General features: G+C 42.5%; 1 protein-coding gene and 1 pseudogene across 2 annotated transcripts in view; one reads left to right on the top strand and one right to left on the bottom strand.

The window, feature by feature from the left end:
* Window positions 1–142: 142 nt before the first annotated feature.
* LOC308101575 (crossover junction endonuclease MUS81-like) overlaps window positions 143–15936 on the bottom strand; it is a 121575-nt pseudogene continuing 105781 nt past the window's right edge. Inside the window, exons 13-15 of the transcript in view lie at window positions 2514–2645; window positions 842–880; window positions 143–442 (exon numbers count right to left, since the gene is read on the bottom strand). The product of the transcript in view is annotated as a crossover junction endonuclease MUS81-like (transcript). The remainder of the gene's footprint in view (window positions 443–841; window positions 881–2513; window positions 2646–15936) is intronic.
* LOC308102074 (triokinase/FMN cyclase-like) lies at window positions 4439–13253 on the top strand. Its single transcript, XM_080451667.1, has 10 exons — window positions 4439–4472; window positions 7241–7430; window positions 8534–8638; window positions 8765–8952; window positions 9326–9404; window positions 9898–9987; window positions 10375–10409; window positions 10866–10950; window positions 12094–12433; window positions 13102–13253. The coding sequence occupies exons 1-9, from the start codon at window positions 4467–4469 to the stop codon at window positions 12108–12110; spliced, it is 795 nt and encodes a 264-aa protein (XP_080307793.1). The 5' UTR covers window positions 4439–4466; the 3' UTR covers window positions 12111–12433; window positions 13102–13253.

The raw sequence follows: 15936 nt of genomic DNA, 5'->3' as shown, positions 1-15936 counted from the left end.
GAGAACCACTGGTATAAGGTTTAAGTGGTTTAAGACGTGAGAGTAAATATTCAAATGTACATGCTCTGGGCAGCAGAGTTCTATGACTGCCACTGGCCATACTTTTTAGAAAAACTAAATTTGGTACTTTTGTTTCATGGCATTAGAGATGATGTCCGATCTCTACATCACCATTGGCTGAGACTGTGGCAACTTGTGCAATCTCCTCTGGGGTTGTGACAGGCTTGGACAGCTTCTTCAGCAGGTTGATCACAGCATCCACAGCCATCATCATGACGCCATGACGGATCTCCACCAGGATGGCTGTGTCAAAGCCCTCCTTGGCGATGATGGCACGTGCCAGGGACCGTGCCATGTCCGTGGCCGTGCCATCACCAACCTCCTCGTTGGTGTTGTTGGCCACGTCCTGCACCAGCTTGGCGCCAATGTTCTTATATCTGCTCTGCTCCATCATCACATAATGTGTGTGGCCAGTGGCCACAGTCACACCATACTTGGGTCACCTATGGGCTACCCCAGCCTTGCTGAGACCCCATGGTGACAGCAACAGCATCGGCAAGCAGATCTTTGTCCTTTTCGTAGGCAAAAGTGTGTTGACAAAAAAATTGCAAACTAAATAAATGACGGCAGCCTTTTCCTTTATGTGTGGGTGTTTGTGTGTAAGTCAATATACAAGTAGTATGTGTGTGGTTGATTTTCTATGTGTGTCTTTATCTTTGTGTGTGTGTGTGTGTGTGTGTGTGTGTGTGTGTGTGTGTGTGTGTGTGTGTGTGTGTGTGTGTGTGTGTGTGTGTGTGTGTGTGTGTGTGTGTTTATGACAGTGGTCCTTGGTATACTGTACAGTTGGTAGACCGTCCTGCTCAGAGCTGGCCCGACGTTCCTGAAAAACCAAAACACAAAAGTAACAAGGGTAATGTTGAGGTGTGCAGGGTCAAGCCACATGGCTGCCAAACTTGACAACATCTTACATCATCTACAGTAGGACACTGTTTCCTTACCTGCTTCTCGATTATTCGTTTATAAGTCGGTTATTGGTTCTAACTATCGGTTCCGACATATTTTCGGTTAATCTTCCCAGCCCTACTCTGAGCCTAAAGACCATACATTATGGGCGTGCCAGCTTGTTCACAAAATGCTTCATGGGAATTGTAGGAACGCACAGAAGGACTGTATTGTCAAACAAATAAATATATATATAATACAATGCAGCACAAAGCATAACAATGGAATTGAATCAAAAATTAATCCTGCAAACCTTTTGAGTTTCCCGTATCGGATAGAAGAGAGGAGTTTCTCTTTCTCTGCTTCACTCCTGCATTGTTCATAGGCTGTGAGAAGACTGGAGAGAGAGAGAGAGAGAGAGAGAGAGAGAGAGAGAGAGAGAGAGAGAGAGAGAAAGACAGAGAGAGAGAGACAGAGAGACAGACAGACAGACAGACAGACAGAGAGAGAAAGAAAAACAGAGAATAAGTGATTACCTGTTCATTACCTCTTTTGTCTCTTTTACATGAGCAATGAATTGTTATATACTGTAGGTCAGGGAAACTGTCATAAATGGGACTTCTTTTGTTTTCCAGTAGTCATAGTTCAAATGTGAGCACTCCCCACTGGAATAAGAAATCCATGACAGATTTTCCACACATGTTCATGTGCTCACCCCAGCGACCACAAGACAGTGGAGAAGGGCACGCATTTTAATTACTGTACATAGATGAGATTCAGAGGGTGAAAACACATTTATTTATTGCGTGCAATAGGAAAAACGTCAAAAACAGAGATAGTGAGGCCAAAAGACAGAACAAGGTCCAGTGTGTAGCCCTTTTCATGAGTGGGGCCGGTAATAGATCTGGTGAGATTAAATGACTCGAGGAGATTAAAAAAGTCTTTAACTAGGGGTCGAGATTCACAGCAGACGTGAATATTCATGTCCCCACAAATTATGATGTGATCGTATTTTATCATTATCCCGGATAGAAAGTCTCCAAATTCGTTAATAAAATCCTTGGATTTTGGGGGGCGATAGACCAGGGCAAAGAGCACAGGGGAGGATAGATTTAGCTCAAACAGTTGGAGTTCAAAGCTGGAATAGCCTGTGGCTGGAGTCAATCGACATGATAGGTGGGATTTATAGACTGTAGCTAGACCACCACCTATGCCTAGGGGCTTTAACCCTGTGCCACCCGAACGACCCTATTTATTTATTTATTTGCTAAAACATATTGTATTATATTTTGTTAATTTCCGTGCAGCACATAGAATAATGAGGATTCATGGTGAATCTCTAGATTCAGTACCATATCACATGCGCTGCAGATGTGGCCCTTTGTGTTCCATGCATGATTGCTTGAAAGAAACGATAGCCAGCAGCACTCACGTTCTGTCCATATCAAAGCACCCTGCAAGTTTTTTTTATATGTTTTTTATGTTTGTGCACGCATTCCTTCTATTTGATGCTTGAGAGAAACAAACATGAAAAGAAAGTTTACAATAATGCGCACAGCACACACACACACCTTGTTCTTGACCGATTCGAGGTTGAACTCGGCAAAGGAGATGAGAGAGGAGGAAGGGTTTTCTCTGGACTCTTCTACCTCACTCCCTCCATCCACCTCCAGCTCTCTGGAACGACAGAACAGGGTCTTGTTCTGGAGGAGAGGAGCAGAGAAGGAGGAGATTAAGAGAGAGGATAAAAAGACAGTTGTTGAATTGTATATTATATTGCATACATACACAAGATGTTATGTATGTATTTAGAGGAGTCAACTTTAACTTTTACGTGTGTGTGTGTGTGTGTGTGTGTGTGTTGGTGTGTGTGTGTGTGTGTGTGTGTGTGTGTGTGTGTGTGTGTGTGTGTGTGTGTATGTGTGTGTGTGTGTGTGTGCACGTGCGCGCACACACATGTGTACTTTACACACATGTGTACTTTACACACACACACACACATTGCCCAGGTACTACTGCATAGGTTTTATCCCGTCCATTCATCCTCTCTTCATTCCATTCCTCTCGTACCGTTCTCTCTGTAGTACTTCTGTAGTTTTTCATCCAGTATTTTACAGATTCCGTCCCCAAAGTTCTGGAGGATCTTGGCCTCTCTGGCGTTCTGCAGCGGTAGAGGGTACCGTGTCAAGGAGCCGATGGCCTGGCGAAGAGACACAATTAAACGTCTGTTCATTTCAACGATACCGTAGTTTGCACTGAGCCGTTTGGTACAAGGGCCACAGTGCTTTGTTTACACATTACTGACTGAATTATTCATTGGAATAATTCTATAAAGGGGGGGGGGGGATTAACTCTCGCTTAGATTATGTAAAATAATATTTTTCATATTCTTATTGCACCTCAACGTGGTACCCCAGGCTGAGACAGGACACACAACGTGCGCAGCCCCTCCCTCCTCCAAAGAAGAGGGAACACTCTACCGCAGGGGTCTTCAACAGGGGGTCCGGGACCCCTAGGGGGTCCTCAGAGTTACTACAGGGGGTCCGCCAAATCTTTGTGTGATAGGATTTCTTTTTTTTTACCTTAACCACTTGAACGCTAGCATCCTCTTTTGTGAGGAGATCTTTGGCCAAAAATAGCAGATCTACAAGCTCACAACGCCGAGTCGCGCTGCGAGGCGTTGTGAGCTTGTAGATCTGCTATTTTTGGCAAAGAGGCTATAGGTGTAGAGGGAAAAAAGAGCAGACTAAGTAAAAAAAAACTTTAATCTGAAACACAATTTTATACAATATGGAGTAGGGGGTCCCTGCTTCATCTCTCTCAGCTAGGGGGTACTTGGCCTGAAAACGTTGAAGACCCCTCTACCCACATTTGCCAGCCTGTACTCCGCCGAGACACACCTGGCTCATTAGCATGCCAACACCAACACACTTTTAGCTCGTTGGATATAGCAGTATCTGGCAGTCTAGAACAGTTGTTCTCAACCTATGGGTCGGGACCCCCCACACGTGATTTTTTTTCATCAGGGTCCCCACTCCCCTGATGACAATGAAGTGACAATTTAAGGACTTTTAAGACCTTTTTAATACCTCAAAAAAAAGAAAAGAAAAAGAAAGAAAGAAAAGAATAAGACCATTGCTGCATCAAAAGTAATCAACAAACTCAACTCAAATGTCTTTCTCTCTCTCCCTGTTGTGTTTCCTGTCCATTCTCTACTATAAACTAAACTAAAAAATATCTTCTTTATTTTTTTAAATGACCAAGGTTAACCAAAGTGCTATACAGATCAAAACAAGGCAACAGAATAACATGCAAGTAGTAAAATACAAACGAAAATAAGCTAAATAGGTGCCTTGACTTCACCTGACCTAACCTCAGACCCCAAGCTGTTCCCTAGCAACGCAACTCCGCTGCCGTCCCTCCAGACTATGGGATGATGACTAGACCGTGCAGGTGGGCGTGGCCCAACGGAACGGAGCCAACGTGCAAAGGAAGCGAGTCGATCTGACGTCTCTGAGCGAAGAATGGAGGTAAAACTGGGATTAAAAACAACATATGAAACGTCCCACGGTCCCACAAATACAATGATAGCATTATTGCTGGCAAATGTGCCTTTGAATAGACAGTGAATGTAGCTCTGATTTGTTGATAGATTCATTTTCCGCTTGGTGTGCACTGTGCACTTGATAGCAGCAGATCATAGTCCGTTAAAATGAATGATAAGATTAGGCAATAATAGGCACAGTATGATCCAAGTTTTTACTCATGTTCAAAATACTATGCAGATTTTGTTGAGGTGTCCCTCGACGAAATCTGCATATTATTTTGAACAAATAATCAAATAAATAATAATTTCTCAGTTATAATGTATCAGAGTGCAATACACCTTTCCAACCGATAGGGTCGGGTAGTTGATAGCCCCTACGGAACCTCTCCCTCCGCTAAGTAGCTCCGAGATGCGGTCCCTCTTTAATTCCTGCCGGCTGCGGTTGACATTTTCGCACATTTTCCAGTTTTACATGTTTCTTACCCCTTTCTGCACATCGTATCCAAAAAGCAAAGCAATTGCGCCACTCTCTCAGATGTTTTAAGTTCTAGCGGAACATAACAGCTTCCAACGTGTTGAAGAAAGTATTTAATTTGCCTCGGTTTTCATCCGGTTACATGTTTTTAAGACATTGCGCAAGAGTTGCGCCCGTTGAGATAACATTACTGATGACCCTACTGGTCAAATGTTGAATTGCAACTTCTAATGCAAAATATTATGGAACCGGATGAAAACCGAGGCAAATTAAATACTTTCTTCAACTCGTTGGAAGCTGTTATGTTCCGCTAGAACTTAAAACATCTGAGAGAGTAGCGCAATTGCTTTGCTTTTTGGATACGATGTGCAGAAAGGGGTAAGAAACATGTAAAACTGGAAAATGTGCGAAAATGTCAACCGCAGCCGGCAGGAATTAAAGAGGGACCTCATCTCGGAGCTACTTAGCGGAGGGAGAGGTTCCGTAGGGGCTCGGTAGTTGAATGCATATGACGAAAATAGGGAGAAAATGGCCACCGATCGGATTAAAATGTTTTTTATTGAACATTACGGAAGATACGGGTACTTCTGAGGGCCCGTACATAATTGTAACATCCGTGGCCATGGGTTAAGCACTTTATATTTGAAATGTGAATGTTTATAGATGTACGGACCAAAAAGGGAGAAAGTGCAAACACCAGGTTGAAGTTCATCCATGACTGTAATCACTGTATACATGTATTCCACAGCCATATGCCCTCCTGTGTCGGTGACTCATCATTGTAGCGCTGCTGACTGTTATACCTGATAATTAATTGCTGCGACTTGATGTCAGCTATTGTCATCTACTGTCATATCCATTTGAAGGTTCTGGCAGAAAACGTGTGTTTATTTATATCTTCACTTTCCCACGAGTTTCACATGGACCTCAACCACATCATGACATTTCTCCAGTGAGCTGAGCACGTATTACGAGCAGTGGTGTAAAGTAACTAAGTACATTTACTCAAGTACTGTACTTAAGTACAATTTTGAGGTACTTTCACTTTACTGGAGTATTTCCAATTTGCAGTACTTTTACTTGTACTCCACTACATCTCAGAGGCAAATATTGTACTTTTACTCCACTACAATTATTTGAAAACGTTAGTTACTAGTTACTTTGCAGATATACATGATTATATTATAAAACATCCATTAACCACTTTAGCCCTATTTTACACCTAAGCTATTTGAAAATAGCCGATCTACAAGCTCACAACGCGTCAGCATCGCGACGCGTTGTGAGCTTGTAGATCTGCTATTTTCAAAATTTTAGTACGTTTACTTTTGGTACTTTAAGTACATTTTCATACCAATACTTTTGTACTTTTACACAAGTACATTTTTAATTATGGACTTTTACTTGTAACAGAGTATTTCTACATTGCAGTATTGATGCTTTTACTTAAGTAAAACATTTGAGTACTTTTTCCACCACTGATTACGAGGCACACGACAGGTGTCATTAATTGCCCTGGCGACTCCACACAAACCTCAACGCAACTGTCAATAGTGTGCCCCAAAAGTGGAGATATTTTTAGTAAACACGTTTTCTGTTGCTGACACCAAGTCGTAGCAAGTAATTATTGGCTGAGTACACACTTTGCAATTAGTCACAGACACAGGAGGGCATCTATGTCTGTGTATATGGAATACAATACATGAAATGTATGTATATAATATCACAGTTCTAGGGCTAAAAACAGCTGCAACCCGGAGCTTATTTTCCATGAATAATTAAAACAAAACAAAATTCTAACCAACCTGTATGATAGAATAGGCTATGTATTTGACTAGCACATCTGCACTGATTCATCCAAAAAAATAGTTTTTTTTGTTTTTGTCGAATTCCTAAGCCAATAATTTGATGACCGGCGATGACCACCGAAGTCTATCCAGTAGGAGACTCAAAGAGTAGGAGAAAAAGAGTACTGAGCAGCCACCCTGTCATTGAATTATTGGCTTAGGAATGCCACAAAAACTAAAAGATCTCCAATAATTCAAGGCTTCATGGCGTGTGTAATTGATAGAAAATAATTGTTTTTTTGGGTGAACTACTCCTTGAAGCTCATAAGCATAGTATCTAACTTGGACAAGCAGGGTTCCTCTCTTGAAAGATGGGTCGAAGTTTGGTGTCCCATGCCAGGATTGAACACTGGGTAGGACATGATGGTTTACAGCTTGTGGCTTAGTTTAACTCTTCTTCTCATATCTCCTCCTCTTCCTCCTCCTCAGCCACAGAAGAAGCTTCTGAACTGTGTGGACAGCTGTGTGGATGAGGCTCTGGATGGCGTGGTGAGGTCCAGTGGAGGGCTGTCCTTGCTGAAGGGACACAGGGTGGTGGTGCGCTCGGACCCGGACGCCCTGAGAGGCAAAGTGGCCCTGCTGTCTGGGGGAGGCTCTGGACATGAGCCAGCGCATGCAGGTATACACACTGCACTACACTGCTATTAAACGGGTATTATAGGCATTAACCCTTTAAGACCTGAAGCCGATTCTACATGTCTCCTAAATCCCAACAATTTTCTGAAAAACGTATGTTTCTATATCAGTGGTGCTCAATCTTTTTCATGTCAAGGACCCTCAAAATTATATGTATTTGGCCGCGGACCCCCATCAAAAATATTTTATTCCAGAGACCCCCAGAAGCAAAGATTTGAGTTAAAAATGTTCGCTTTAAAAATATATATATTCAAAGATTTGCACACATTTTCACGATTTTTCAAAAATAGCAGATCTACAAGCTCATAGCGCGGCACCGAGTGCCGCGCTATGAGCTTGTAGATCTGCTATTTTTGAATAGCCCAAAGTGTAAAATAATGCTTTTTAGCTCAAATCTAAAAATGGCACAGTTCCAGGTCTTAATGGGTTAAGACCGGGAACGCATCTGTGTCATTTTACGATTTCAACCACTTTAATCATTATTTTAATACTTTGGCTATTCAAAAATAGCAGATATACAAGCTCATAGTGTGCAAATCTTTGAATATATATATATATTTTTTAAAGCTAACATTTGTAACTCACATCTGGACCACTGATATTATAGCAAGATCATTTAAAAAAGGATTTAGAAGACATTTGTAGAATCCCCCAGAAGCAAAGATTTGAGTTAAAATGTTTGCTTAAAAAATATATATATTCAAAAATGTGCACACATTTCCAAGATTTTTCAAAAATAGCGATTATTATATAGTCTAATATAAATATAATAGCTATTTTTGAATAGGCAAAGAAATCTTAAAATTAAACAGATGCGTTCCCGGTCTTAATGGGTTAAACGGGTATTATGTAATTATTATGAAAAACATAACACAGCGGAACATTTGAAACTTTAGACCTCGTATGACCTGCCTCACGAGCTTATTAACAAATTGAATGGTTCACGAAACCAACAGACAGAGGAACTGGTTATGTTTTTGTTACATAATCTGCTTTTTGTTTTATCCAATTCTACTGTCTGTCTGTCCGTCCGTCTTTATCTATCTATCTATCTATCTATCTATCTATCTATCTATCTATCTATAGGTTATATAGGTAGAGGTATGCTGTCAGCAGCAGTAGCAGGGGGGGTCTTTGCCTCTCCTCCTCCTGCCAGTATCCTAGCTGCTGTACTGTGTCTGCACAATGCAGGTATAGTCGTGTGTGTGTGTGTGTGTGTGTGTGTGTGTGTGTGTGTGACCTATGTTTGATACTCTGTATGTCCTTGAAATTAAAAAGTTAGAGAATCACTGGATTAAATCAACCCTCTTCTCCTAGGCGCCTCGGGGGTCCTTCTCATCGTTAAAAACTACACCGGTGACCGTCTCAACTTTGGATTGGCTGCTGAACAGGCCCGTAACCACGGCGTCTCCGTTGACATGGTGATAGTCGCCGAGGACTGTGCGTTTGACCGTCCCAGCAAGGCAGGGAGGCGTGGCTTGTGTGGGACCGTGTTCGTACACAAGGTAAGCTTTGGTTTACAAGGCAAGGAAAGTAAACTTAAATTACCATTCTTAAGAGTTCCATTAATTACATTTCTGTAGAAATTCAACCTTGAATTTAACAGTTAAAGGGGATTTTAACTGTAAAGCAACATTAAACAAGTTTGAGGCATACAGGAACTTTGCGTGAACATGCAGTTGGAGAGGTGTGTCTAATAAAATGGCCGGTGTGTATCTCGATTATTCCGTTAATCGAAAAAGTAATCGATAGAATAATCGCTAAGAAAATATTCAATAGTTGCAGCCCTATGTCTGTTTGAGGAGCTACAAAACACTGTCCATAATTCACTCTATTGTTTTTAAATAAACGTCATTGTATATATTGTTTGTGTGTTAGCTGGCAGGTGCATTGGCAGAGGAAGGCTGTCCATTGGACCAGATCGTCTCCAAGGTGACGGAGGCCTTGAAGGGGATTGGTGAGTCAGTGGTTCCTACATCCTGTTATGGTAGATGATGGGATATGGTTTATAAGGTTTTGCGTGTATTTTTGTGCATCCATAAAACATGCATGCAGGCATCTATCTAGGCCTGGGCAATATCGAAATGACCTTACGTACAATAGTGCTTAAAGAAATATAACAATATGGTATGTATTTTTTTTTTATCATACCTATTCTATAAGTGGCCACAGCATGGTGCCACTTACACTATAGTAATAACCGTGTGTTTTAATCATCATAAACGTAACATGTTATGTCAGAAATAGAACCAAGCAAGATGAATAATTAGGCCTACTATCTGTCCAAGAAATGACAAATTAAGATGCTTTTGGTGTCTTATATGAAACAGCCATGTCATATTAGAATAGGCAAGTTCTTTATCCCTCATATTCTACACTTATTAAACAGGATATTTGTGTATGTGTGCGTGCGTGCGTGCGTGCGTGCTTGTTTATTTCTCCATCCTCAGGTACTCTGGGAGTGAGTCTGTCTCCCTGCAGTGTTCCTGGATGTCTGCCTTCATTTGACCTTCCACCTGGAGACATGGAACTGGGACTGGGTGAGAGGGAGGAGGGGAGGGGGATGGAGGGAGGGATGATGGATGGATGGAAGGGTGGATGGACGGATCCATTAATTTGGATTGATAAGACAGTTCGTGGAAAGGATGAAGAGAAGGAAACTTCTTTTCCACAGATTGAAGCAAACATACATGCATGCATAAATGAATGTGTCCCGGTTGTGGAGTCATAAAACAGTGGCTCACCACCAGAGAGAGCCTGCTTCAATTCCCTGCAGCGGTGCCTCTGGACGCACAGGTGATTGTTTCACGCAATCAATTCCCAACCTGTTGTTTCGGGGTGCGCTGGTTTCAGCCCACAAGAAGTGAAAAAAGCTTCTCTAGTTTCTTTGGTTAAAATTGACAGCTCTGTTCCCTTCCACTATTCAGGTATCCATGGTGAACCTGGCATCAAGCGATCAAAGGTAGGTTTTCACCCCAAAACTGCCCACTCGTAGACTAAAATAGGCACAGCACATACAAGTATTTTATCTAGTTTTTTTTAGGTAGTGGAATCATACCCATGATGCATTTTGAGAACAGCCAGAGCCAAGCATAGTTGAGCTAAATTCAAGGTATACTTGTTTGTGTTAGGCATTACAATGAGTAAAAGTACAATGATTAAGATTAGGTATACGTTTAAAAATGGCCTGGGATGGCGATTAGCCAGCGGTTAGCCAATGAGATTGTGTGACCTTAAACTCCAAAATCAGCTTGTAGAAATCGTTACCAGTTCAGCCGCCCCAAGCTTTTTTTTATTGCGAGCTCATTGCATATTGTCTATTTGTAATACATTTAATGAAACCCAATGGCTATTCATTTTTGTATATTCTATTCTATTGTCTTTCTCCATTACACTTCTGTTTCTGTCACTCACTCAGGTGTCATCTGCTGATGAGGTGGTGAAAACCATGCTGGGTCACATGACCAACACTGACAGCCAGTCACATCTGTCACTGAAGTCGGGTATGTATGACACTGCATGTTTGTGTATTCAGTTTATTGGCTTTACTTCAATCCTATATACTTAGTTGAGTTGGAGTTCCCCAGGGGTCTATACTTGGTCTCCTCCTTTCTTCCCTCGACACCAAATGTCTTTGCTGAAAATAGCCGATCTACAAGCTTACAACGAATGTTCGGCAATTTTCACCAAATGGTCCCCTATTATATAACATGCCCAGTATATAATTGGGACGCTGGGGTTCATGTGGTTAATGGAATATGCTGGATTGTCATAATCGATTGTAGTTTATGTGCCTGCTGACACTTTTATGTTCTTTTATTACATTTTCAGTTTTACCTTTATTCTTTTTATGCAATTGTACGTCTCTATTTTATTTGAGGTTTGGAAATTTGTACAATTATCCTGCACCGTGATTGGCCAATCACAATCTATTCAGGACTGTGATTGGCCAGTGTCACATGACACATGTGCATAGCCCTATATAAGAAACCATAACTTGAAAAAAAAACATAAATTTGTAGATAGTTACTTTGTAGATTTTGATTATTATTACAAAGCATACATTAACCACTTCATCCCTATATACATTTCGGCAAATTTGAAAATAACCGATGTACAAGCTCGCAATGTGCTGTGATGCGACACATTGTGAGCTTATAGATCTGCTATTTTCATAAGATTTTTATACATTTGAAAACTTGTGAAATGGGACATTCTGCATAATGAGTACTTTCTACTTTTGGTACTTTAAATACATTTTGATACCAATACTTTTGTACTTTTCCTCAAGTAAATTTAGAATTCCGGACAGAGTATTTCTACGTATTGATATTTTTACTCAAGTAAAAGATATGAGTACTTTTTCCACCACTGCTAGTATTCTATTCTGTTAATATTATACGCGGTTTTGTAAATGAGTCACAGAACAGGTTCATGAGCAGTGCAACTGATTGGTTCAGAAGTGTAACACAGCAGCAGAATAGAAACAGTACAGCAGGCGTAAACATATAAAAATATTCTTTTGAAAAATAATTAGCTTTTTGAGGTTTGTGTCAGGCTGTTGAGCCTGACACAAGACGGCAGCACATTCCCTTTTATGCCCCACATACAGTATGTAACCATGGCGATTATCCACAACATTGCAGGAAAGTCATGCGATTGACCAAGAGCGCTTGTCGACGGAGGAGACCGACGTCCAGACACGGGAGGTGCAGGCCAGACTTCACACTATGTGCAGTGACGCCCAAGCAGCCCGGGGAAAGGCCCCTCAGAGGACCCTCGCTACCCAGAGCAGGAAGAGGTTCAAGGATGTGAAGCGCATAGGCAAGAGAAAGGTGCCCGTGAACAGGAGACCGGACGGATCGACCAGAGGGGGTCCCACCGCCGTCTCCCAGAATCCCACAGATTCCGAGGACGTCGCAGACCCTGCCCTCCTCCCACCCGAGGCTGTCGAGGGGGTTGGAAGGCGAGAGATCGGATTTCCAGGTAAAGCACCATTGGGATGTATGAATATAAATATGCAGCTGAAGTTAATACATCCTGGGCTTGTTTCATTTATGTCAGGGGTAGGCAACCTTAGGCACGGGTGCCAACACTGGCACAGGGGAGGGTGATCACACTGGCATAAGTGTGAGAGGGACGATTTTTGGTTTAAAATAAGATATAAAAAACAACTTAGTCAATTAATTGAAGTCCCCTCACATCTGTATGCAAATTACAACCTGCACATAATTCTACATTCATTCAAACTCTGAACTCTTGACTGGGGAGGGGAGATAGGTGAGTCTACTGATCATTACAATGTCCTGATGTGAAAGAAAACAGTTCAGAGGAAGAAGAAAAAAGGTTGTTATATTTATGGACAATCAAAATCTGTTGGAAATATTACATTTTGATATGGTGTCATAATTTAACATAATGTTGAAAATAAAAACATGGCACTTCATGTCAAAAAGGTTGCCGACCCCTGATTTAGTTGTTACTGTGTACTAGCATGAACAACTCCTGTACAGATACATGCCACACAAAAACAAAAAAGCAACTAATGTGATTAGTTTCAGCTGTGTTTACTCCTTATTGCTGCAATAGCTCAAAACAAATTAACTTTAAATGTCTTCTTCAAGGAAATTCACCAAATTCTCTTGTCACACTAGCACCCGCAGAACAACCTGGGGAGACAGAAGACGACAGCGAACAGGAAGGAGACGACGAGAGACAATCGTGTTCCACCACAGCCACGCCGCCGCGCGGCAGCAGGGGTGCCCGCCGCGTCCGAGCCCGGAGGCGAGGATTCTTCAACGTTCAGCGTGCCAGGTTCGACATGCTGCAGATGGAACTGGTGGATACCCGGCGGAGCATCGTCAGTCAGCTCCGTCGGATGGAGAGCCGCATGTTCCCTGTGTTGCAGTCCATCGGCCGGAGCTTGGAACGAATGGCAGACGTGATGGAGCACAGCTCAGCCCCAGTTGCTGATATGATGCACAACAGCTCAGCTCCAGTGACTGGTATGATGCAGCACCTCTCAGCCCTAGTGACTGGTGTGACGCACAACAGCTCAGCCCCAGTGACTGGTATGATGCAGCATCTCTCAGCCCCAGTTGCTGATATGATGCCCAACAGCTCAGCCACAGTGGTTGATATGATGCCCAACAGCTCAGCCACAGTGGTTGATATGATGCCCAACAGCTCAGCCCCAGTGGTTGATATGATGCACAACAGCTCAGCCCCAGTGGTTGATATGATGCACAACAGCTCAGCCCCAGTGGTTGATATGATGCCCAACAGCTCAGCCACAGTGGTTGATATGATGCCCAACAGCTCAGCCACAGTGGTTGATATGATGCCCAACAGCTCAGCCACAGTGGTTGATATGATGCCCAACAGCTCAGCCCCAGTGGTTGATATGATGCCCAACAGCTCAGCCACAGTGGCCGATATGATGGACACTAACTCAGCCCCTGACCCCACCCTTAAGACAACCGAGTCACCCCTCAGGTCTCTCAGGTCGAGGGCTAACCTGACCACATATACAGATACATCCAGCAGTGTGTCGGACACGTCCACGTCCAACAGCTCAGCTCCGGTGGCTGGCGTGATGCAGCAGAAGTCAGCCCCAGTGGCTGATATAAAGGACGAAAACTCCGCTCCAGTAGCTGATATGATGGACCAAAACTCAGCCTCAGGGCCTGATGTAATGGACCACAACTCGGCTCCAGTGGCTGATATAATGGACCGGAACTCAGCCCCTGAACCCACCCTCAAGACAACCGAGTCACCCCTCAGGTCTCTCAGGTCAAGGGCTAACCTGAGCACGACGGATACATCCAGTAGTCCGTCGGACACGTCCACATCCACGTCCGACTCATCTCCAAGGGGCCGCACCACAGGCCTTCATACCCGCGGAGGTCGGAGAGGCAGCCGCAGGCGCCGCTGAAGATCACGTTTTGTTATGTTATTATGTTCTAAATTGGCATGTTGCCTAATTTGGTCACCTGTTCACCTGCTAGTGAGGTCCACCTGTTCACCTGCTAGTGAGGTCCACCTGTTCACCTGCTAGTGAGGTCCACCTGTTCACCTGCTAGTGAGGTCCACCTGTTCACCTGCTAGTGAGGTCCACCTGTTCACCTGCTAGTGAGGTCCACCTACTCCTCCCCGTTCAAAACCCCCTGCTGACAGGCGCCGTCCCAGACTGTTGGTTGGACGTTAGGACAAAGATTGCCCGCCGAGCTTCTTTTAGTTTTTTTGTGGTTAATAAATAAGATTTTCATAATGACTTTTGTTTGTTTAAAGAGGAACGTCACCCCAAGTCACAATGCGTTGTAACTTTCAACTTGCATAACATTCAAGTGCATTTACTGAAGAGCTATCGCATATGAACAGTAAGGCCTTTCTGCCGATCTCTCGGCAAGTCAGACATCCGATAGGCGACCAAAGACTTATCATCTGAATATAGGCCTGTGCACTTGCTGAACTTGGCTTATACTCTTGTCCTTCTTTCATTCACGTCGTTCATTGTGTTGTTCAGCTATGCTGTGGGTAGATCTTCCATAAAGGGACATCTCGCTCTAGAGAGTTTACTCCTTCAGCCTGAGACTGTTGACTGTGACCTCTCATAGGTGTACTCAAGTGTATTTGAATAAATAACGAGAAACACACTTCTCTTGTTTGTGAGCCTTTATTACAGAAATATAAAATGTGTCACTTCATTACCACTACATGGCCAGCAGCATAGCAGTTGTAGTATATTCTTGACTACTCTGTTGGAAAAAACATTTGCATGGAGAGAGGAATTTCCAAGCCAGTTTATAGGGTCAATATAAGTAAATAAATATATAATAACCTTTCCACAGGAGCAGCTTTTTCATATTTATCACATATTTTGTTATTTTCCCCATACTTACATGACAGCATTTTTTTTTGCACCAAAACCACTCCTTGGGCTAAAAACGGCCCAATCTCAATGGGCTTTTTACACAAAAAGTATACCTGGAAAGGGATGGCTATGGCCGTTTTTAGCCCAAGGAGTGGTTTTGGTGCCAAACAAATGCTTGCAATGGATTCAGAATCATAAAAACACCCTAGTTTGACCCCTCACATGCTACTTAAAACAGAATTAAAATTTATTTTTATTTATTTTTTAACCAAGGTTATGGTGGGTTCCCCAACTTTCAGCAGCTGTCAAAAATTCTCCTAGGGAAACTGCATTTCAGTCTTTATGAGATGTGTTACTAGACACCTTTACAAACACATTGGTGAAGATTTTTTTTGTAAGGAATTTATTCCAAGATTGGAAAATACTAATATCCCCTGACTATAATGATTATGTACAATATTTAGTTTGAGGACAATATCAACCCAAAAGTATAGTGTTTGATTAATCTCTTGCTAATAACAATAGAGGTCCACTGCTCTTGAAAAGGACTATGACATGAAAAGTATTGGAGCACATCTTATAAATATAATTTATTGGGTAAAATGTGTTTACTATC

This window comes from Gymnoscopelus braueri (assembly GCF_963280865.1).
Source record: "Gymnoscopelus braueri genome assembly, chromosome: 15".
In the NCBI taxonomy this organism is placed as follows: domain Eukaryota; kingdom Metazoa; phylum Chordata; class Actinopteri; order Myctophiformes; family Myctophidae; genus Gymnoscopelus; species Gymnoscopelus braueri.
The sequence above is the reverse complement of the archived record's forward strand: the minus strand, read 5'-3'. Positions and strand labels throughout refer to the sequence as shown.